Source organism: Plectropomus leopardus, chromosome 3 (assembly GCF_008729295.1).
Source record: "Plectropomus leopardus isolate mb chromosome 3, YSFRI_Pleo_2.0, whole genome shotgun sequence".
Lineage (NCBI taxonomy): Eukaryota > Metazoa > Chordata > Actinopteri > Perciformes > Serranidae > Plectropomus > Plectropomus leopardus.
Window position 1 is genome coordinate 15,710,942 of NC_056465.1, and position 25,072 is coordinate 15,736,013.

The 25,072-nt window shown below is 38.5% G+C and overlaps 1 protein-coding gene across 4 annotated transcripts in view; it reads left to right on the forward strand.

Annotated features, from left to right (window-relative positions):
- The window catches only part of LOC121965149 (cAMP-specific 3',5'-cyclic phosphodiesterase 4D-like), a 118,115-nt gene that overhangs the window by 40,199 nt on the left and 52,844 nt on the right, over positions 1-25,072 (forward strand). Inside the window, exon 1 of one of the 4 annotated variants that reach the window (XM_042515312.1) lies at positions 19,140-19,375. The exons of 2 other annotated variants lie outside the window; for them this stretch is intronic. In XM_042515312.1, the coding sequence (XP_042371246.1) occupies positions 19,140-19,375 (236 nt within the window). Of the gene's footprint in view, positions 1-19,139; positions 19,376-23,388; positions 24,020-25,072 lie in introns of those variants that run through there. One more of the 4 variants, XM_042515338.1, reaches the window with a different exon arrangement.

The window sequence follows — 25,072 nt, forward strand, 5'->3', positions numbered from 1 at the left end:
GAATAGGTTTATTCTGCAAAACCTAAAAGACCAAGGAAAATCTTTTGGGAGGTTTAATTTTGCTTAAATATATTCAGAATGGGGTTTGAACCATTAATTCTGTGGCTATCGTACAGCATGTGGAATCACCGTAAGGCCGTCCAGTTCCTCTTTATAATAAAGACTTGCAGTGTAACTGATAGAAGCAACACTGAATTCGTAGCACAACCATGGGCTATGTCGCAGTTCATATGTGTTATGTATTACATCTGTGTTGTATTCACAGGTTCACTTCACAGTAGGTCTGTGACATTCGCTTTGCACTAACAGCAATCAAACTGACACCCTTCGCCCCAAGAGATTGTTATAATTGGATTTAAGTAATAATTTGTGTTTTCATTTATTCCTAACAGAATTAAAACTGCATTAGGTAAAATTTGTATGTTAAAATACACCCACCTAAACAGCCTAAATCATGGTGCTGTAAAGAGAAAGCGGGGTCATGTCCCTCGGTTGAGATGCTGCTGATCGGATGTAATGAAATACACGTCTGACATATGGAGGCTACTGGGACATCTCATATATATAGAGAGAGAGACTTTGAAACTTAAGAGCAAAATACAGAATCAGATTTTACATACTAAACATTGTTTTAACTTGGTATGGAGTACAAACAGAATACCCAGCAGCAGACATGAAGTACAACATAAATTACTGCAACCTGTCCCCTAGTGCTAAGCTAATAATAAAGCAGGAGTCACCAAAGATGGCTGAGCTTGTTGCAGTTTTTATCCACCATCCCCACCCTTGCTTGCCAACACAAGAAAGATATGTAGGCCTTTAGTCACATAACTCTGTAAGATTTGGGGGTAAAATGTTTTTCAGCCAAAGTGCAAGACCAGACCACATTTATCATTTTGGTTTTATGCAAGGTCTTTCAGAAGATATGGATTTATTTATAATCTGTTGTCCAAGACCTAGCCAAGAGGGCAGCTTAAAACATTGTTTCAGCAATAAATACAAGCACACAAATACAGCTATCACACATTACAAAGAACGAGCACAGTCTCCAGTTAAAATGCAACACACAACAGTCGTATACATTAATTTGTGCAATTATCAGTTTCAGTGAGCCTTAGAGTAGCAATCACCTTGTCCAAGAGTACTATTATCTCTTTCTTTTAAAAGTGACTTAAATTCCCCTACTAGTTCTTGTGATTTAGGTGTGATTTTGCACCCAGTCAAATCTAATCTTTGTTTGCCATTGGTAAGCTCCTTCTGCTATTGTGTTTGCTTACAACTGTGATGTTATGTCCAGGCTTTGATCTCTCATCAGCTCAGGCAGTAGCAACTCTTTTGATGATTTCAAGCTCTGCATCTTTACATTTCCTTACCAGATATGAATATTGTGGTGTCTTTATGTGAAACAAAGAATTGCATTATACTTTTCACATAGTCATGCACACCATGGGCTGATTATTATCAACTAGATTTAAAACCACAGCAGATGCAGAAGTTTGTTGGTTTTAGAAGTGCATCGGTAGATGTCTCTTATCTTCTTATTAGTTGTCAGCATCAACATACGTGTTTCCTCTTTCGCTGCAAACTACCATCAGTTTCCTGCCCCCACTGTAATGATAATGGTAATAAAATTCCACACCAGTCACAGACGACTTTACATTTTAACATTTTAAATATTTGATTTCAAACAAGCATTATTTCAGACTAAGTTTTCACTCATCTTTCAGGGGACATCTTTTTTGTTTGTTTTGGTCCTTAAATACAAAAGCAGCTGTACCTAAGAGTCAGATCACTGGTTTTTAAACAAACAGCCTGAACATCTCAAAGGAGCTCAGGTAGCTAAGAGGAAATATGGCTCCTTTTGCTGACCTTAGATAATGGCTGTTTGTGGTTTATGGGATTTTAGGCCTCTAGAATAAAGTTACTTGCTTTTTATACCGCTGCTCTGGCGATATTGATGGGCTGAGGCATTATGTTATCGGGTTGTCCGTACACCTCATTCTTGTGAACCTGATATCTTGTGAAAGTGATATCTCAAGATCCTTGAAGGACTTTTTTCATATTTGGCACAAATGTTCACTTGAACTCAACGATAAACTGAATCTGGTAGTCAGAGGTCAAAGGTCACTATGTCCCTGCATCTGTCTCATTCTAGTGAACGTACTATTTCAAGAAGATCTTGAGACAGTCAAATGGTCAAATGTCGAAGGTCATTGTGACCTCACAAAACAAGTTTTTTGGCCATTACTGAGGAATTCATACACTAACTATTACAAAGTGTCACACAAACTTCTAATAGGATGAAGTGATGACATTTTATATACAAAAGGTCAAAGAGCATATTCACTGTGACATCATAATGTTCTGCAAAAACAATTTTCTTAGCATTACTGAAGTTTGGTCATAACTAATTGGTGCCACTAAACTCTGGTGTCCACCTTGAAACTGTGCTGATTGTATAGATCTGTGCTGCTGGGGGATGTGAGTGGAACTTGAGTGGTTCATCGAGGCGTACAACAGGTGGTAGTGCTAGCCTTTTCTCTTATTTACACTTAGAGGTTTTCACTTGTGACACAAACACATACAGATGTAACTGAAATCCCTATGACAGACCAACTCAGACATTAGATGGACCTGGTAAGGACCAAATTACACTTCATAAAACATTTTTAAAAGCTGATCCAGATTCCCAAATCCCCCTTTTTCAGTGAACTCCTTACACGTGTTCAAACCACAAAGCCTGAGAAACACTGGACATGTTCCAATTGGCCATGTCAGCATGCAGCATGTTAAGTGGTGTCAAAGGCGTGGAAAACTGCTCAACTGGAGTGGCAACAGCTGGTATGTTGAATCCATGGCTGAATATCTCTCACATGATGAGCAAACAGTGGCAGGTGGTGTGGCAGAAGCTGTGGTTATGTTCCTTGTTTATGATGAGTGCTTGGAAATGTTAAATACCATGTAGTGCATCAGCTGCAGTAACATGGAATTGTTACTGAACAGTGGTTAACTGCAATGGTCGCAATAGGCATTCTGAAATGTCATCTGTGAAATGTTCCCTTTAATCAGACGTGTATTTCCTGGTTCAACAGCTTGGTTATAAGGGTTAGGAACTGACAACTGTCACAACTAAGAAAACAGATATGGAAAAACTTCCCTGTATTCCCAGCATTCCCTGTGCTGTATCCATATGATGTTCATGATAAACAGGTCATTAGTCTGCTGGTTAGGATAAGGGAAATGACAACTGTGTAGCAATGAACAGTGAAAAAAGTATTACAGGTGAAATTTTTTTAACATAAAACTTAAAAACTCATAGCGAGTGAAAAATGAAAATGATATTTACATACAGTGCACTTTACAGCCGTGATTCATTACTACCTAACTAGAATGATAAATATTATGAAGTGTTTTACAGATAAGAGAATTAGTGGTGCAGTACTCAACACCTGTGATGATAAAAAAAAAAATGATGATGTTTAGAAAACTTGTATCTGAAATCTCAATCTACATAGAATAAACTATTTCTGCCATAAGCAGTTAATGAGTTCATGGAAGAGTTTTTAGGCACAGCTATGGTTTATCTGTTACCATAGAAACCGTGGCCACATTGTTATTGTGTGAGCTTAGTTTACATGGCTTACATGGCCTTTTTTTAACATTAATTTGTACATAATAGAAATGCTCTCAATACCCTGCAAGCTGGAGGTTGTTTTTATTTTATGTACCTTCAGTTGTTTTGCACAATGTGTATACTGAATACTAAATATGTTGTTATTATTATTACATTAATATTATTCAGACCAGACTAATCTTTGGAAGACTTGTTGGTGTTGTTGCAAAGACAATACAATATTTAAAAGGGAACCCTGCCTTAATTCAGAATACTAGTATGTTATTTCCATGGCCTGGAAAAGTGCAATCAGTATTTGTGAATGTGTGCTTCTCTCTCTTAGAACTAAAAACCAGACAAGGAAGTCTCAAACTTGTGATGCCATAGGATGTAAAATCTGGAGCAGCTTTATGAATAACAAATGGGAGCCTCAGTTTGTGGACCCGCAGAATGTTGTTGGGGTTTTTTCATACCAAAATGAGTTTGTTTCTTTGCTTGTTTCTCAGTTGTGAAACAGAAAATATACCAATATATTCATTGTCATCTGGAACATCTTCCCCAATTCATTGTCTAGGGAGCAGCTCCAGACTTTGCACCCTCTGATATCACAAATTTGAGTTTTAGCACTCTAGTTTTTGGCTTTGGAAGAGATTTGTTATATTGACTAATATTTTTATACCATCTTAGACAATAGGAATAACATTTATGAATTTTGAAATTCTGCTTAGTTCCCCTTTAATGTGTTTTCCATTCTTTGTTATTGTTGTTGTTAAGCAGTATATGGCATTTTCTTCTTGTTTCAGGCCAGCAGGTGCTGTTTTGCATGTTGAGATTAGAGGGAAAACTCAGTCATCACAGCACAAACAGACACATTGCTGAGTGGGTTAAATAAATCCAGAAACGGATGTATGACTATCTCCCCTATGACTATCTCCATCACAGGGTTATCAGGGAGGGGATGCAGAGCTCTGTCTTTTTCAGTTGTTTTAACTCATCCATGCCAAGTAAATCATTATTCAGCAGGCGTGTTTTTTGACTCCTCATTCAAGACAGACAAAGATCTGCATTATGGCCCTGAACCCTCTCAACCTCACCTGTCTACTCAATATAAATTAATGAGTGCTAAAGTGTTTGAAATGGTAATATGAGAAATAAGACTGCATTTTGATATATTTCTTGCAGCAGGATCAGTGAAGTCAAGCTCATATGTATATAATTCATAATTTAATACAGCAGGAGTGCTAGTGTTGTGAGATTAGATCTGTTAGAAAACAGCTGGGTCAGTGCTTAAAAAACAGCTTGTACACAGGTTGTTTTCTGGAAAGAGACTTTTTGATTATGTTTTGTGAACTGGAAAAAATGGACTTCATTACCAGCAAATTTTGGCAAAGAACAGCTTTTACTTTAAATAGCTTAAGTAGTTTAACTTGAAATAGACTGAAAAAAAATAACTTCCCTCTCAGAAAAAAACGTTATATAAGTTGGAAAATTAGACGAAAAAAAGTCTTTTTACCAATACAACACCTTCTACTGCAATGTCTCCAGTGCCTCTGTAATGTTTAAAATATGGAATGCAAACAGTGCTAACAAACTCATTTTATACCAATTAATAAATAAGATGAGTATTGAAGCCTTTTCATGTTAATGTTACTGATGTCAACTGAAGACAAATAGCACAGGCCCCAAAATGTCATGGTAGTTCTTTACTTTCGAGAGAGAAAAATTGCAGATGGAATAAAAAAAAATTTTCCCAAAAGGCTGAGAACCCCTTAATGTGCTGACCTTTTGGTGACAGTAAGCCTCCCAGTCTCACCCAGGGTCCTCATCCAGAACGGGGAAACAAAAGTTTGACCTTCTGGTGGAAACACTATCAATGTAGCACCACCCTTGGGACTGTCAAAAGGTTTGCTCATTCATCAGCTCCTTTTTCTATTTATTTATTTTTATTATTAGCTTTTCTTTCCTGCGACGTCTTGTGAATGGATGCTTAACCTTTACTGCAGTTCATTTGCTGTAAATACAGAGCACATAATACTGTTCACTAAAGAGAGTATTGGCACCAGAAATATAATAAATGGTGGTGTTTGATGAATGGAAAACATCTCAAATGGCATATAAAACAATGAGTTAGATAAATGCAGTACCAGCAGAGCGCACTCAAAGGAGGCTGCGGCAGTCATTTATTCAGCTGTATACTGATTCCCTTTTTTGCTGAATATTAGAAGCTCCAATGACGACACAAATGACGTTAAAGCACACCCTCTTGTGTAAGGTGATTACACAACTATTACCAACAAATTAAAATATGTATATTATCAAAATATAGGGGCAATTTGCTCTTGACCTATAAAGCTTTTTGTGATAGTTGTCTCCCGTTTCCATGGAATACATAGTCTGACTAATAACTGGAAAACAGTCAGTCACATCAGTGGAATTCTATATGTAATGAAACCTAGCTTACTACTCCAGAAAGTAGGTCAAACCTCAGTAATGACCTAGCAACGAACACATTTTCCAGTCCCTGTTGAGTTTGTCTGCCAACTTGTGCTTATACTTTCTATAGATTGTGGGGTTTATCAAATTAAATAAATACCCAGATATAAAAAACAGAAATGCATAGCTTGCTCAGTCTTTTAACAACTTAGATATCTGCTGATTTATTTATTTTTTTACATATACAGATTTACCTTCTAGATACAAACTTTACGTGTATTTTTCAGCTAGTAGAGCTGATGAGGAAGCCAAACATTTACAAACATTGCAAAGTCCAAAATTTAAAGTTAATGGAAAAAAGATAGATGAAATCTTTTCCAAATTCACACTATGTTGTTTTCTAACAACATATAGATGTATTATTCTGTGTACAAAGTAGATTTAAAAATAACAGTACACACATTGTTTTCTTATTTACTTTCTCCACATATTTTCTCTATCTTCACAACTATGAGGACTTGAGACACTCAGATAAACTGTGATTTTTCCTGACATTTCTGTACTGTACATTTGTAAGATATCTGGCATGGTGAAATCCCTAGAAAACTTCCCCACATAACTTGAGGTTGGCCACCTGTCTGGTTGTTGTCAGCGCTGCTGGTGAGCAAGCATGAAGTGTAAATGAAGTGCAGTGTAATAGGATGGCAGCAGAAACAGATTGGACATGTGTAAATGAACACTCCTCAGCTTTAGTAACACGTTCTGGTGCTACTTTCCACACTATCTGGTGTTGAAACATTCCACCTCCCAGCAGTGAAGAACATATGCAGTTTCTAAAAAAAGCCAACGCCCCAAAGTGTGCTCAATATCGATAGAACTACAGTAAATCCAACATGGCCACTCCTCCGAGCTGAAATTGAATACCAGATGTAGACTGTGGCTATAAACCTGCCATAGATCTTTTATTTAGCTATCTATGTGTTACCATTTCCAAATCCTCTTTGCTGCACACTAAAAATGGCAAGTTTTGAGGAATATTTGGATCGTGCTATAAAGCTGCCTGATATGTTCCTCTGGTGAATTCTTGTAAAGATAAACCAACCTAGGACTGTATCTCTGAAAAAGCCCAGACTCCGTCATGTCGGAATTGTGTATCTGTTGTTGATATGTTTCCTAATCCAGCCAGTTGGAGTTGATTTGCCACATCTTTTTACTGCTGCAACTAGGGTTGCAACAGTATGAGATTTCCATGTTACAATTATCTGCAAATGATCTCAGCAAATATCGCAGAATCATGGTATACCTTTTACACAGCAATAATTATTTTTATCAGTTACAATGACCCTAAGATAAATGTAAACAGAGGTTTTTTCTTTTGCTTGAACATAGCTGTTAGTACTACTGTAGATTGAAACCTGAAATCGTTATTCAATTGAAGTATGTGTAAAAAGTCTCATAAGTAAAATAAAGTTGAGATTCACTGTCCAGTTGCATTTTTTGATACCGTATAAACAAATGTACACAGTATAATAACCATCAATTTTCATGCTGCGGTGTACCTTGAAGCCAATATGTCACTGCAACCCTGCAGCGGCATGCACCAGTGACATTGACTTCTCCAACATACTGATTTGTTCTACGTCACACGAAGTTCTGTGATATTGTCATAATGACAAGTCCAGAGCTCCTCCAAAGCTTAAGTCAGGCTTCACCTCTAGGGAATGAATGGTTAGAATATGTTTGCCTTTTATATCAGTAAACCACACAGTCGACATATGTCTGTCACTGTTTTTTGTGGTTTTCTTCTGCTGAGAATTAGCTATTTTAATGATATTGCTGACCTGCCCATGCGCAAATGTTTCACCAAAACAAGTTCCCTCCTACATTATACGGCAAGGACACACTGGCTGCATCCTGATCTTAACGCCACCGAAGACTATTGTGATTGGTCTAGAAAAATACAAACAAGCCAGAGCACTTTTTCCCCCATAGCATAATGATAGTGTGTGTGTTTTCTCAAGCAGTATGGAAATAGGTATGGCTACATGAGACTAAAACAAATGTATATAAATTAATACATTGTAGTCTTTAACAAATGCGATTGAAAGCTAACTTTTTAGGAGATTTTTTTTTTTTTTTACCCACATTAAAAAAGAGTTTTGTACTTTGAAGTATACACACAATACAGGCCTAAAAACTGCTTATTGTACAGAGGACAGGAAAAGAAGATAGACTTTCTGTAGGTACATGCATGAAAACTCAGAAATAGACATAAAAATATTGAAAAATTGCCTGCTGTGCCACTGGATCTGTCCCCGTGCCAAGCTGAGGGATGAGGTAATCAAAGCGTTGTGAGTATTATCGGTGAAGAGGTTTCAGCGCAGGCTGTCCTTGTTCTTTTAGAGCTCTGCCTTTCTTTTCACACCAGGTGATGTGTTTTTGTGAAGCCTTGGGCTGCTGGTCAGTTGAGTGTAGCTGTAAAGCTGCCTTAGGGCTTTGCAGATGTTGGTAGTGGGAAGTCTATCTCCCATCAGTGATTCACAGATAGATATCTTGACTGCAGTGAAAAACAGAGGAGCAGCAATGTGAATTTCTAGTTTTAAATGAGGTAGGTTAGGTAAGAGATAGATAAGAGGAGAGACACCTACCAATTTCCTACAGGGGCAACAGGACATCACATCTTGGAGTCTAGCTTTGCAGGAAAAAAAACATTAGTTACACTTCTAGTGTTGCCTTTGTAGAGCAGAACTGCTGAGAGGCTGACAGACCATTAGGACAGTGGGTGTTAACACAGGTGTCAATCCTTCATTTCTTGCTATAATATTCAGAATTTGACTTGAGCATTATAACTTTTATACCACCTCTTTAACAGGAAGGCTGACAAAAAGATCACAGTCTTATAGAGAACCCCAGTAATCCTAAAGCCTGGAAATGAATGAGCATTTCAGCACCTGTGGTGCCCTCGTCTAAAAGTCCATGGATTTTTTAAAACTGTTTGTGGTTCGAAGTCTGAAGTAAGGTCTGTGGTTAACACTAACTTAAGAGACTTTTATGTTTTGTTCTGTGACATAAAATATCAGCAAAATACCCACTGTGAACTTACCTTTCATGTGTGATCATACTATAGAACATAATCACACAGAATGGTGGTGATGCCACCATGTGGTAGTTCATTGATAGCCTAGCATTAGCAATTTACTTCTGGCAATTGTATTTAAGTTTTAAAAATGCGTTGCTAACTTCCACGTCGGCCTACAGAAAAACATCATCCCTGGGGCACTGTACTTGACAGGAACAGAAGTATATAATAAAAGTCATAGTATAGGACAGGAGAGAATTATTTTGTATACTCAGTTTTTGATTTGTTAAAACTACACCCATCCCCAATTCCTTATAAAAGCAAACTGAGCCCCATATGGGCTGCTTTTGCTGTTTGTTGCCTTTGTTCTGAACCATATAATTTTTTTCCATCCTCAAATTCCCTCAGCTGTTTACTTATACATTTTTTAAATTGTTTTACCATATACCCTTTACCAGGGGGTTCCTCAAGGAATCCTTTTGGATCTTCTTATAATTGAAGTCTGCCAAACTCCCAAAACCTTTTCAGTACAGATAATGATATAATTAGTGACATACTATGAACATGAAGATAATTTTAAAATGATCCAGCGCAACATTTTTTCCCCTGGTCACTTATCCTGAGATCTGCAGTGTTTAACTGTGGCTGTTGCCCCAGGTGCACGCAAGGTCACCAAACGGAGATGGAGCCTTAGCAGATGTCCTGTTTGAATAAGAACTCTCTGTTTGCCACTGAGGAGCTCCCAGTTGCCTAGGAGATGCAGCAAACCCTGACAGACAGTTGGATCTGATGCTGTGAGATGAAAGATGTGATTGTTGAGTCCTTTTCTTGCTGGCAGGCTGTCCCAGGCATTCATCATTAGAGCCTTGCCCCAAAGATAAGGGCAGATGAAGCAGTGGAGGAGCAAGATAGTCCTCACAGATAATGGTTAAGTAAAGTAATTTAGAGAATAAATGCAATATTGCTTAGAATGGTGGTGTATTGCATCTTATGAAGTATAACCATGTAATATGGTCGTCATGAAAGTCAGTTCATGACTTCCATGTGGTGATGGTATTTGTTAAGCCCTGTGTGAGGATGAAAGATGATGCCATTTTATGAGACATATGGACAGCTCTCATATTTGATGGATGTGTATTTGTGAGATGAGATTGCTGTACCTCAGGCTTATATCTCAGATGATTTACATATGGCTGATTAAAGTGACTGAGAAGGTGAACTTACCAGTGAATGCTTGTGTTATTCGTGGCCAACACTTAAGGAAAAAAAATATTATAGTTGCAACATAAGTGTAATGTTGGCCATCACACATGCAACACATTGCTATTTGGCAAAAGTTTGTAAATCAGAGACAATGCCTTCCCAAAGCTGAAAGCATATCCCAAATCCTTACTGAGATTACCAAGTGGGGCTCAGTGAGATGAGACACAGAGTGGGCTGCTAGGAATGTTAAGTACAATGAATTGTGGGAGTTGCTAAGAGCAGACAAAAACACAAAAAAATCCTGTAGACCTCATAACTAATAACTTTTTTTTAAAAAAATGATCAGTTAAATTTTAATGTAAAATTACAAATGCTTGTTTTGTCCAACCAACTGTCAAAAACCTAGATATATTCCAGTTAAAATATCATAAAACACTGAAAGCAGCCAATCCCCCTACTAATACATATTTTTGTTAAACTACTCTAATTATTGATCAGCTAGTAAAATTGTTGCTGAATCATTTTCTCTTTAGTCGCCTAAGTGAAAAGTCGCATGGACACTCAGCCCTTTATCTTTACTTATTTACATGCAAATCAAACTTTGTTTCTGTTGACAAGTTTCAACATTTGACCAGTATTCCTTAATGCCCATGAAAGTCAATTTACTTTGTATATTTTTAAGTGTCGTGAACTGTTAGCCAGATATTGCCGCACAAAAATGCAATTGCAGATCAGTTTGGAACTTCTCGGTTAATTTTCCATTTCTAAGGGGCATAATCAGCCAGCACAGAACAAAATGCCACTGAACTGTTTTGAATAGACTTTCAACCAGTGAGAGACCCAAAATATGATTTAGATCTGATTGACGGATAAATGTTAACAGACTACTGTGTGCAGAGACGAGCTGTGATGGTGTAGCATAAATATGCTAAATATGCTTGCAAACAAGTGGGGCTGTTTTTGCCTCAGAATTTGAAGATGAACGATGTTTTTACTCACTTCACTGATATATTTGAAATAACATGAGGCCCAAACTGTTTTTGTTAATCTCCAAAATGCTCCAACTGTGTTTCTCTTTACAGTCATCGTGTCAGACGTGCCTCATATTAATAGTTGTGACTGGCCAGTCAGATCTCAAGTTGCTGGAAATCTATTCAAACTGGTAGGGGGGCAGACTCATCTGCCAGAGCAAATAAAACAGGAGCAGGCAGATTCGTCTGATTCCCAGGCAAATTAACTGTTAACTCTAAACATCAAATATTTTTTGTTGGTTTTAAAACTCACATATAAAGTGCTGTCAGACGGCTTTTACAGTAGTGGAAATAGAGTATAGCGTCAACATTTTGTTGGTTCGTCTTCAGAGTTCACTCCACATTCATTTGGAAATACTGTGAGGCATTAGAGGAATTCCATATAAATCACTGCCTTACTGACACTAAACATATTCACTGTTTTGTTTTTTGTTGGTATTTTATTATCTTAACCAACATAATTGCCTTTCAACACTGAACACTGACAGCAAACATAATGAATGATTCATTCTGAATAAAGGACAACCTTAAGCTGACACTGTCCTAATTTAATGAATGACTAATCCTTAATTAAAATGTATTCAGCTCAATGCGTATGACATTAATCTAAAAATTATGGTGCTAAGATTGAGGGTATGAAAAACTGTCTGAAAAAGAAGAGACAGTCTGCAGTGAGGAATTAGTTCTGGTTGTGTTTTGAAAAATATTTAATTTAGTGTTGAATGTTAACATCTTGTAGTTATTTCCAGTCAGGCTATCTGTAAGAGACCAAAAACAAAGTGTAGATGGTGCTCTACAGCCAGCCATTCTGGTGCTGACATTTGAACATGGACTCTGACAGATATCAGTGGGGGTGTGACCTGTAGTCATTCAATCAGCAGGAATGTGCTGAAAGCCTGGTGAGAGTCTGTATAACATAGGATGCTGGCTCTGATCCCAGCTCTCGGCATTTTCCAGAGGAAGTTGTCCAGAATGAGCCTCTTCATGTTCCTGGCTCTTCTTCCTGCTGGAGCAGGCTGAGACTCAGTGATTCCATCTGGACAAGCTTATCGTCGCTACATGCATCTCTTCTCACTCTGTAACCTGATCTTATATTTACCCCTTTACTTTTTTATTTATGTAGATTACAAAAAATTATCAGCGGATCAATCCTGAATCTCTAGAAAACCAACTTGAAGGAAGTAGTGTGATATTAACACAGTGGATGGAACAAATTGTCACTTTTCTTTCTTTTTAAAATAATAACAATAATAATAATAATTAATAATAATAACGTACTAATTGAAGTAGGCTATAACAGGGTTTCCACAGATACTTATAAAGTCTTAATGGCACTGAATTCATTAATCTAAAAATATGACCCCAGTTGTTATTAAAATGTCAATGTCAATCTTACAAAAGTCTTAAACGATGTTTTGGCCATGGGTAGGATTTCATGAATTATTTTATTTCTAGCAATCAGTTTTTAATTAAAAAATAAATTAACTGAAAAGCTGTTGCATTAATGTGATGCAGATCAGAGCAGCGGGACCAACAAACCTCTTATGCAGCTCTTATTTTGGTTTCTGGTTGGGATGCTCAGAGCAGAGGGTCCACTGTCTACTTGCCAGCTGTCACTGTACCCTGAACAACATGGGGAAGTGCAAATTCAGCTATAGTTGAAGGCTCTGCACTTTATGCAAAAAGTCTTTGAAACTTGGCATTAAAAAAAGAAAAAATAATAATAATTCCCAGTCCTGTTCTACCCTTGTCTCTGTCAATTTTCAACATTTAAAGTAGATCATCTAACTTTTTTACTGAATAAAAATTGAAAAACCTAAAAAAAATCAGTCCCCACTGTTTTCAGCACTATTTACTCTGATGCCAATCCTTTTTAGTAAATCAGTCACTTTTATTCATTTATTTATTTCATTAAAGTATGTATATGTGACCTGTTTTTAGAGATTTACATCTTAAGTAGGAACGAATGGACTAGGGGCTAAGTGCCACAGTGTGGGTAGGGAAGCCGGAAAGTAATTATTTTTTTTTTATACTGATGTCATTACATTGGATAACAGTGGGTATGCTGAAGCTCGTGACTGTAACAGGCTAATTGTTGTTTACCTAGGTTAATGGTGATGAAAGCTTAAATGGGTGTTGCACATTGTTTACTGTCACAGTGCTCTCTGAGGAGGGGAGACGGGGGTTGAAAGAAAAAGCCGGCTGTAGCAAAAAGATGAATTTTTAAAGCAACAACAGTTAAATCATCATTATTATAAACAATCAACAACAACAATATTGCCAAGAGGTATTGTTGTCTTTTTTAAAAAAAATTGGAACAATGTGCGTGTCTAAAACTGATACAATATTCTTTTGTAAATTGAATGTATGTTGTGTTTTTAACATGAATTAGCACTGTAAGTGGACATTCCTATATTATGTAGTTATGAATAAATATTCATTTTCAACATACTACACATTTTCTGATCTAAGGGGAACATGTGTATGTGTGTGTGTGTGTGTGTGTGTGTGTTGGTATGCACTATTTTATAGTGTTGCAACTTTTATGGGAGCCACAGTCTGACATTCTTTCTGTATGGCCCTCCCTTTTTAGAAACATGCTCACTGATGAATGTTCAGATTTTTCAAATGCCGCTGGTAATGAAATCCTGCTTTGGAGGAAACATTAATAGGAATAAATCTTCACAGTGAATAGGCTGAATTTGATAGTTGTGCTGAAAAAACATTTTATTTTTTGAAGAAGCACCTTTCTGATGCTGAAATCAAGTTTTTTTCTGCTTTGAAATATGCAATGTTTCTCCCTGACTGAATAAACGTATGAGTTGTTCAGCTCTCTCCCTTTCACTTTTTCATTTTGTCAGTCACCTTGATGAACTATCATCAGTCATAAGGCTGCCTAAACACACACACACACACACACACACACACACACACACACAGTACTGTGTTTATACTGACACTTGCTGCTGAGCTGAGCACAGTCATTGCAAATTGTTCATCTCAGTGTTTATGTATTATCATACACTTCATCTGCTGTGTATGTAAGAATTGTTTTTTATTAAACAGTATGTCAGTAGGGGTTTCATGGCACAAAAAAGTCAGAGATCAGTGCCAGTTTTTTATAGAGAAAAAAAAGCCAAATGCATAGTAATATGTTTCTTTTAATTTTGAATAGAGTTGTGAGTGGCAAAGACAGAATCAATCCTCCTGCTGGGGACTGAGATAAAATTTTGCCCATTGGCAACTTTGGTGAATTATTTTCATGTTAAACATCAGGAACATAAAGCTGGAAAGCATCCCTTGTGCTGTGACACAGAAAATACCAAAATCCTTTAAAAATAGAAATAAAATGAAACTTGTGCATCAGGAAGAGTGTTTCATTGAATGTGTGTCGGAATGTTCAATTTGTTTCCATTCACAAACCCTACAACGGTGGAGCAATGCCGACACGCTGTCCTCGTATTATACACTAGTCTCTCTTCATTGCTGTTGTAGCTGATTGGGAACCTGCAGGCTGGTCTTCCAGCTCCGATGTTTCATTTGATGTCATCGTGGTGTGACTGACTTGCACACCAATCCGCTTGTTAACCTCATCACCTGTTGCTAAGAGCGTATAGCTAAATGTTTCAGAACACAGACTTGTGAACTTTGGTTCAAAAATCAATCAGTCAATCCACATATTGTGTATTCTGGGTACGGCTTTGTGTACCTGACTGTGACCCCTGTACTGTCCAGTACAAATACACAAACCTACAGTCCTAATCAGTATTTTAAAAACAATGCATCCTCCATTTTTAAAAATTGCAATCAGATACTACCTGATTGGATGTTGTTTGATAGGCAGCAAACAGAATTAAATTTCAGATACACTGACCACAACAACAAGGTTTAGAAACCATTGTCCCACTGGAATGAGGCTCAACGTCATTTCTCTTTTTTTATTTTTATTAAACCTTTTTTTTAGATTATTTTTGGGGCTTTTCTTGCCTTTGAAGATTGTTTGGGGAGCATTTTGCCTTTATTTGACAACACAAGTGTGAAAGAGGAAGAGAGAGGGGGGGGGTGACATGCAGCAAAGGGCAAAGGCTGGAATCGAACCCATGGCTGCTGCGGCGAGGATACAACCTCTGTATATGGGGTGCCGCTCTATCCACTGAGCCACCAGGCACCCGGGAAGCAGTAACCTTGATTAACCACAATACAATCACTGCTGGCGTCACAACATGCCTCACTCACTTCAAAAGGTTTAAAATAGCCTAAGAATTTGTGGAAATGTACAAGAAAATGTGCAATTATTGTGATTAAGGTATGTCTGCATCAGACACAGTTTATTCCTCAGAAACACTTATTGTTTCTGTGTTGTTGCCTACTTCTAGATAAACTTGCATCCAAATAACCCCAAACCTCCTTTCTCCTCCTGTGAAACTGTAGATGTCAGTCAGCTCCTTCAGCACATCACCTCAAAGCACCACAAGGGTCATTTATTATGTAAGCCAAAAACACACACGCGATTTTAGAGGAAATCTCTTTTTTATTAAAAAGACAGCCTTGAGAGATTTTAACAGGAGCTGTTGCTGGCTTAGGACGAGAGAAGCATGTCACTCAAATGAAATTGTATTTTTGTAGTTAGGTTGTTTCCATCCCTTTTTATCAAAAGTCCTTGGCTGAGCATGTGAAAGGCAGTATGATGCAGATACTGGAGCTTAATTGATAAAGCTTTTAAGGTATCTATCACAGGTTGGTCTCTGTGTGTGTGTGTGTGTGTCTCATCTCAGCCAACACTGCTTCTGTGCGTTTGATCTGGTGTTGGTGGTGGTGGGAGGAGGAAGGGCATGTGAGTCAGATGAATAAATAGTTCCACATATCCTTTGTCACTTTAAGAAAAGACACAGGATACAGCTCCTCAGATTTTTTCCCCATTGACTCACAATGGCAGCAGTTTGATTGACTCTGCCCACACAGTCTACAATTTTTGGTTTTGAGTGATTTGATCTCGCTCATTAAGTCTCGGGCATAATGGTAGACTTTGTCAGAGATTATGTGGACTGTGTCCAAGGTTAGAGGCTGAAAAAGCACTGGGGCCTCGTATGCTGGAGATACAGTCAGAGTGCCTTAAGGTGCCTTGGATAAATATTTCACCAATGCTATGAAGTTGTAGGAGAATTTTACATTTTGTTATCCTGAGTTTTGTATTTCATATTATTGTATTTAACTGCTTATGTGTGTTTGCTGCGTGGGCCCCATCTGCTGGTCACATTTGGCAGCTCCTCATACAACAGCTGTGTTTTTGTTAGTGAGCTCATTGCTGTGACCCCTCCTGACCCCTTCTGAGTTAAATCAGTACTTTGGCAGTCGGCCGCTCAGGCTCAAGAGCCCTTTTCTCTCACCACTTTAATGCTTCATTAAAATGGATGCAGAGTGACAAAGAGACATAATGAAAAGATGAATAATAAATGTTTGAGTCATTTTTCGATTTGCCATAAATATATTAAATAGCTACTTTACAGACATAACTGAAAGGCAGTCATTTAGCCATTAATCACATTACTCTGCCCCGCTTGGCACGTAATAACACTGATTTAACTTATACGTAGTTAACAAAAGCTGTTCTTCTCATGTTGCTATGATTGAATAGACAAAGGGAAGAGTGCTACCAATAGAAACCCAGACTTCTCAACATAAAACCTCAGTATTGTTATTATTTTAGTCACACTGTTTGATTGACAGATTATCTCTTATAATTGAAGTGCAGAGATGGTACAACAATGAACATCTTAATGACAAAGAAGGCTAAGAAGAGTGTAAAAAATAATCTTTTGTAAAGCACTTTGAGTGAATGATGAATCAGTGAAAGAGACTCAAAATCCTGTGTATGTTTCTCAGTCCCATTGTCTTGATCTATTTTCTAATGTCGGAGCTTTAAAACCGAGACAGACGTGTTGATTTAAGCAGCTCTGTTCCCAGATCACAATCAGAGTACTCCAGTATAAGGGTCATATTTGCATTTGTCTGCTACCATCTTAAGCACATCAGTGATAAGCATAGGGCCAAAATACTCCTGTAACCCATTTGCGGCTGAACCCTGACTCACAGCCAACCACTGGCGACCTGTCTGACCTGTGAATCCCTGAACTTGATAGTGTGAGTCTGTGTATGTGACAAAAAGACAAGAAATGCATTGTAAGTTACTTGTGAGGTGTACTGACTAAATATTAATGAACAGAGCTGTGATGTGGCTAATTTAGGAGCAACTTATATTTTCAGCATGCTACTTATCTAGGGAAATGTTTAGGTACAAGCAGATTTAGGGCTTTGGTTTGTGTGTTTTGGCTGAAATCACAAGGTTTTGTTTTGGGTAGAGGAGGTTTGGGTCACTGGCTGTCTGTGGGTCAAAGATGCAACTCTGCTTGATCTCTTTTTCCATGTCCCCTCAGCCCCTTTGGGAGAGCACTATTCACTTGAGATACTACTAAAAGTTGAAGTGACATTTCCGGGGTTCCTGTTATCTTTTATCTCAAGCGGACTGAGGGGGCAGAGGGGGGCCCAGCTGACCAGCAGTATGAAAATCTATCTGCATTAGACCCTGCGCTGTACATACTGGGTATCACTGTGGATTATTTGACAGATAGAAAAACGATTAGTCATTTAGGACTCTGCTCTTAACGGCAATCTCCTGGCTAAAGCTTCAACCCCCAGCATAAATTAATGGAAAGACAGGGTGAAAAATATTTTTAATATTGAAAAAAATCACAGTAAGGTTACAGATGAGAATGGACAGATTTTATAAACAATGGTCCCCGTTAATATGGGTGACGCCACAACTCTAATTACCCCCACCTTTTTTTCCCCTTGATTTTGCTTTTGGTTTTTCTTTTTTTCTTTCTCCTTTTCTTTCTGTATGATATTTGTTTTAAACTTGAGTTAATATTTTATTACTATTATTATTACTGTTTTGTCTTACATATTTATATATTTTTGTGTTTTTTTCATTTGACTGTAAATGGTTAAGTTTGGGGTATATGCCAAAATACTAGAACAATTTTGGGAAGTAATCACTAATGAAGATGGCACTCAGTGGGGTTGAAAATGGACATAAACAGACCAAAAGTACAATAAGTATGTGAACTTTATTGTAAACATCTCCTCTATGTTGTGATTTCTATGTGTTGTCTTTGTGTTAAATGGGTCAAAAATGAAAAAAGAGAAAATCTATCTGCAGCCTCTAATCGCAACAAAGCCCTGGCATGTGTCCACATGGGCAGAGCTGTAATCGCTGCTCAATGTTTGTGCACTGATGAGCTGAGGAAGAAAAGAGATGTAAACTGGTGCGCTTTGCCAATTGCCAGTTTACTCCTGCATGGAGGGAGTGCTGGACACAGCAAGTTCACTCGGGTACGACCTAACAGCGCTATAATTCAGGCCTGGCCATATTTAGGCAGGGCTCAGTGCTATGTAAACAGAGCTTAATGCTGAGGGGAGGGCCCACTCCTGCACTCGTGTCCGTGTCCATCAACAGTACTTGCACATAGCTCTGTTGTGAAAGGTAATAAGATTCTCAAGCTGCAAAAGGACAGTGGATCTGAAGAATTCAGAGACTCCCACAAGTGTCTCTGGGTATGTAGTGCATCATTACAAGACAGACTTGAGAGTTATTTCTTGAATACTTTTGAAGAATGCTGCTGCTTTGAGATGGAAGACCTGAACTACCTGTTAGGACCGCCAGGGTTGTACAAGTGATCTGCGTACAAGACCAGGTTTTGTCAAACCTTTACTCGGCAGCATGAGTGAGGCACTCTGGGAGAGCTCTGGGGAGGCCGGTTCCTTCCCACTCAGCAGCACTCAGCCCACCAAGCTGAAACCGCAATCAGCGTCTGGATCACCCTGTGGATCCCCAAGGATGTCCCCTTGCAACTCTCCTCGAAACTCCCCCCGGCACTCTCCTCTGCTGTTCCGCAAGCTCCTCATGAACCGCAGCATCGCCCTGCAGAGGCGCTTCACCTTGGCACACACACCCAGGTAGTATTAAAGAAACCTTTTGCATGAATAATACATGATCGTGGTTCACAAAACATCATGACCCTTATAAACTTTAGTAAACTCAAGTTGTCTCAGGGGCTGATAGATAATGTGGTACATCTCAGTTTTACAAAAGCTGCTTTATCACATCATCAAATTGTGTGTCATGGGTTGGCTGTGGCAAAAAAAGCCCCATTGTCTGATGCGAAGGTAACTATGGAGAATCATGATTTTGGTGACGTCGGAGCTGATGTCATTTCAATGGACCTCATTGTTCCTGCAATGAAAGGGAGCGTCTTGTTTTGTGCCTAAGGTGTTCAGCGCTGCATTCAGCGGGCCTGACATAGGTCAAATAGTGACGAGCGAGGGTCATATAGAAGCAGCTGGACTGCTTATCTCTGACCCAAGTTTCTGTTTAGCAGAGACAAAGCTAAGTTCAGAGGGATTACAGACATCTCACCGCCAGGCTGACGCAGGATGCTGTGCCATTTGTTCCTCATGACTAAAATCAGGCACCATGTGTCTCTTACATTTTGTGGCAATAATGCCTAAATTGGTATTATCATGCCTCATATAGCATAAATGTCTTTAAATATGTTTAAAGATATTAGCAGATTGGATAACTCAGCCTATTGTGATGGATAATAAATAAAAGATAATAAAAGAATGTTAAGAACAGATATCAGACAGACTTTTCTGATTTCCAAAATAGAAACCAACCATGTCAGTTCGAGAAAGAGCAGTGCTTGCGTGTAGTGACGTATGAAATAGATTTTCCATGTACACAACCATGACCTGTATGTCATTTCAGGAAACTCAGAGAAAGCTGCATGAAAACAAAATCACCCTCATGTTGAAAGCCCTCATTTTTTAGTCTTGTCTGTAAACACACATAAAAAAGTATAGTTAGGGCTGTGCAAGTTTACGCGTAGACAAATGATGTTCATGGAAAAACTGTTGAATTGAGTCATTTGTAGAAAATCATTTACTGAACTTTAACAACACTTAGGTCTTTCTCGTAGAATAACAATGTTCCAAAATGATCTGAGAAATTGCTGCTCTTACAGAGAACTGCTTCATCGTAAGAGGACTTTAATACTGACAACAGCAGCGTTTCCCACAGCTAGCTCAACAATGTTGTCCTAAGTCATTTGATATTACATGCTGTCACCATGAGGCTAAAGGGGACTCTTTCATGTGGCTACAAGCTGTTTGCAACAGTAGTGTTTGTTTTATTCCTGTGGTTTTAATTAGACCTCCTTATTATACATAAAATTACAGTTAAAGGAGGGAAATAATCTAGGTGTTAATGAACCTTTGAAAAAGGAATATGATGTAGTGTGGCATTCGCATTAGTTATTTTGATAACGTGCAAAGAGCGCAGCACAGACATCTCATGCACCTTTTTCTTCCTCTCATTACTCTTCATTAATCCAGTTAATGCTCAACCAACACATTTCTTATTAAACTGATGACAAACACTAACTCACAGCCAGTAGTCAGAGAAAAGTAATTAAAGTTAACCAAATCTCACCGTGTGTCAAAGAGTAAAGTCAGGCCATTTTTTTATAACTGGAAATCTTGCTGGCAGCTGGAGTGCAATAAAGAAGAGTGACGACCGGGAGAAAGCTGTAATGTTCTTGTAAAACTCCCTGTCATTACAGTGAAAAAAAGAGGAAGCCCTTAATCATAAGCTGTTGTGGTGGTGGACAGCAAAATATTAATGACTTATATTATTAAAAATTACACATTTCACAAAGAAATGCTTGAAACCTATAATAAAAAGATAAAATGTAATATTGTCATGCTTTTCAGTCTCTTTGGATGAAATTGTGGGTTTAATTCCCTGCAAAAGCAGTGAAACAGTTGAGACAGCCGAAATATTTAAATGAATAAAATTGAATGCACAATAGAAACCAATAAGTAACACAAAGATAAGATGTTAAATTCCCCACAAGACATTAGTAGAACAAGGCACTGCATGAAGGTAGAGCACATCTAAATGTGCTTGGAGCATTCATATTAAATTGTTTAGTTTTAGGCTGTTATATGAGCCTCATAAATCTGTTTTGTATTGTGTTAGTTTCAGTTATTGTTATTATTATGAGGTTGTTCACATAAATACACCGTTCACATGACAAGCAGGTCATACCACATAGAGAAGATAATCTTGTACGACTGTACAGCATCCTCTTTTTAGATCGAGGTGTTAACGTAGTGCTCAGGGAAGTGGTTGTGGTGACTTTGACTGTTTCCACGTAACAAGTGTTCCTCCATATGAAGCTTACGTGTTTGAAACTTTTAAGCGCTAGCAGTTTAATATGTGGAAATAAAAATGGTGCAATGAAGTAGTTGTACTTGGAAAACAAAAACAAAATGGGAGCCAGTTGAGCCAATGAGGCAAATCTAGTTAGGGCTGGTATCTGAAGTTGTGAAATATATATTTACACCAGCTTCTACCAATTCTGTCACTCTGGCAGACTCTTTAAGTAGTCGTAAGATTTTCTTTCCTGATTTTCTCTCCTGATTTTTCTTTTTCAGCCAGGGTTTGACAATGACATCAGCCTGTGGAGACACCAACATCTTTATAACCTGTGCTTGGGCTGGATTGTGGTACTTGATACTCTGGGTATTGGTACTTGGTACTCTTTGATAACCCAGTACCAAGTAATATTGAACTTTTCTAGTCAAACAATACCTAATTTGATTTTTATTACTCCAGGTTCTGATCCCAGACCATCCTGTCTTGCCAAACAGCAAACTTTCTGTTGCTGCCATCTCTGGAGCTGCTCTCCTTCAGCAAATTGTCAGTTCTGCGTCTGCCCTGATGTTTTTGGCAGTTTGTGCTGTGATGTCACTAAAACTTTCAAAGTATGGCTATACTACATGAAACTGCATCCACATTATGGATATCGAATGAAATATCACATTAAGAGTACAGGTAATGTTACTGGTATTATAATTTCTTTAACGCTGCCCAGCCCTAATATATACAGACTTGTGTTAGACTCGACTTGGTTATTGTGCCAATATTTATTAAGTTGTGGTGACCCGCATCATAGAGCGTTATAGAGTCATTCACCAGAGAATGCTGCTCCTTTAAGAAGCAGAGTTGAGAGAAGGGGATTCTGGGAAATGGAGTTTCAGGGCTTTGTTGTTGGCCTTACCGGCTGGTTTACTGTGAGCTTATCCTGAGCTTGTGTTGTTGCTGTTTTGAAGTGAGAGTAAACAGACTCAACTGAGTCTCTTTGTCTCGTCATTCCGGCACTCTCACAAAGTATTCTTTTTTTTTCTTACCATATTTTTTAGTTTTAGCAATTAGGGTGGAACTGAGATGTTTAGTCAGTTATTGGAACTGACTGATAAACAGACCCCCCCCCTATCCCTCTACATACTACACTAAGTGTAGTATGTACACTTAGTTTAATGCAACATTGTGTTTATTTTGGTACTTGCGTGTATCAGGATTTGTTGTGCATCTTTGCATGCCATTTATGCCCTCCCCCCTCTACCCCTTTGCCACCCAGCCAGCACCAACTCCAACAATATCCCCCCTGTAATTATGTAGCTGCAGGGCAGTAGAAGGAGGGTGTTGGGTCAGGCGGACCATTGATCTCACGTGTCAATGAAGGCTGAGCCAAGCCAGCTCTGCCAGACACAAAAACACCCGCCAGCCACGCTGTAGAAGCAGATCTCCTTTTCACAAGTTGGGACACACCAAAATGTTCCTCTGTAACTTTCTGAATGTAGCACTATTTTCAGTCTCTCAAAACTCTTGGGATTAGATACCAAAAACTTTCATAAACGTCTTGATTTTGGATATCCTGTATAAAACTCCTCGACAATTCCAGAGGACTGGCTGTCCTCAGCAACCTCAGGGGACTCTGCATGCTCTCACACTGCTGGAGGAAGAGGTCAACCCTTGCTAACGCTACCCTGCGGTATTGTTGCAACAACTCAGTCCTTCCCCTTTTCTGCAAACACAGTGAGTGACTGACAGAGGTAGAATCACAAAGCTACTTTGCAAGTCTTTAGACTCTCTTCAGATCTTCTACACAGTATGGAGCTGTGATACTAAAGACCCCTTCAGGAATGTAATCATTGTCACGTCGGGGATTAATTTGGGTATTTACAACAACAACGAATCAGAAAGAGAGGAGAGACAACTGTGGAAGGTCCTCCGGTCCTCAGCAGCTCAGTCTTCAGCTACAACAGCTCCTTTTCTGCTTCTTCCTTCTTGAGAGACTAATTGAATACCACACACCAGTCAGCCTTGTTTAGGCTTGCCTGGGACTTAAGTGGAAAAACTCTGCAACATTCCTAAACCTTTTTCTCTGGTCTCGAGGCACTAAGGATTAATCAGATCTGTCCTCCATCTGACTGTGGCAGTTTTGTTATTATTTCTCGCCTGGAATCTTACTGCATTTTGGTTCAGAGTGGGTCAAATCCTCATGGAGGCAATCCAGGTGGTTAATGGGTGAAAAATAACAGACTGAGTTGGTTCAGATGTGCAGGTAATTTTCCTACAGCCCAGAGTGTCTTGTATGGCTCAGGAGCTCAAGGGACAATGAGCAAAGATATCCGATTATCAAGAAAAGGGGTGCCGACTGGTTTCGGACACGGTCGGAGACACTCGTGCTTGGGGTATGTTACGAAACTATGCATCCTGCATCTTTCCAGTGTTCATATTCATGAGAGGGAGTGTTCATACAGGCTGCAGAGTACATCTGCACACATGACTCACAGACCTGCAGTTATAGTTTCACTTTCTAGGCAAGGTTATCTTTAAACAGGACACTATAAAGTGCATTCAATAATTTGACTGTTATTGTTGATAATACCTGCAGGGTTTTTCTTAGGAGGCACTTTTATGTTAGTGACTGAGAGAACTGACTTATATGTGTTCATGGAAAGACACAAGCTTATACTGTACATACTTGGCTTGATATGCAAGACTGAAGTTAGTGTGGAGGATGGATACCTGTATAGTCATCTACCCACCATCATGAAAATAGATTATACTTAAGCTGCAACACGACCCACGCAGAGACTGTAGCTTATAAATGAAATGTTCTTTGTTGTCTGAAAACAATTCAGAAAGCCAAATAACATCCACTGCAAGTATCAGGTTTTGGGGACAACATAAAAAAATCTACCTGAATGTGGAGTTTTACTGTAGTTTTCTCCATTTGCACAACATTCTTCACAACACTCTCAACATATTATCAGACAACTCAAGACAGTTGTATGATTGCAGAGTTTATCTCCTGAGGTGAAAAAAACTGTACATTGATTATGTAGCTTCATATCCATTAAATGTGGGTTTAATCACCTGAAATGCCACACTGTAGCTGATAAGTGCGATCCATGTTGGTTTTGTACTCAGGCACTTTAGTTTAATTAAGTGAGAAGCATGCAGCATGTATTTACTGTAGCAGCAGGGGTGGACTGTGTTTATCACTCTGTTGAATTTGAATATGTTCATCACAGTGAAGAGACTTGAGTAAGTCTGATGGGGAAATGTTCCACAGGAACTTTATTAATGAGTATTTTATAGATAATGCTAGTGGCAGGCTGTGTAGTAGTTTTAAAGGCTCATATAGTGTATAGCCTGAGCATTGAGGCCAGTGTGTGGCTAGGGTGCTGTTGAGTTGCACTGTTTTTAAAAAAAATTGCTGGCACTTCACCCAATGGCTT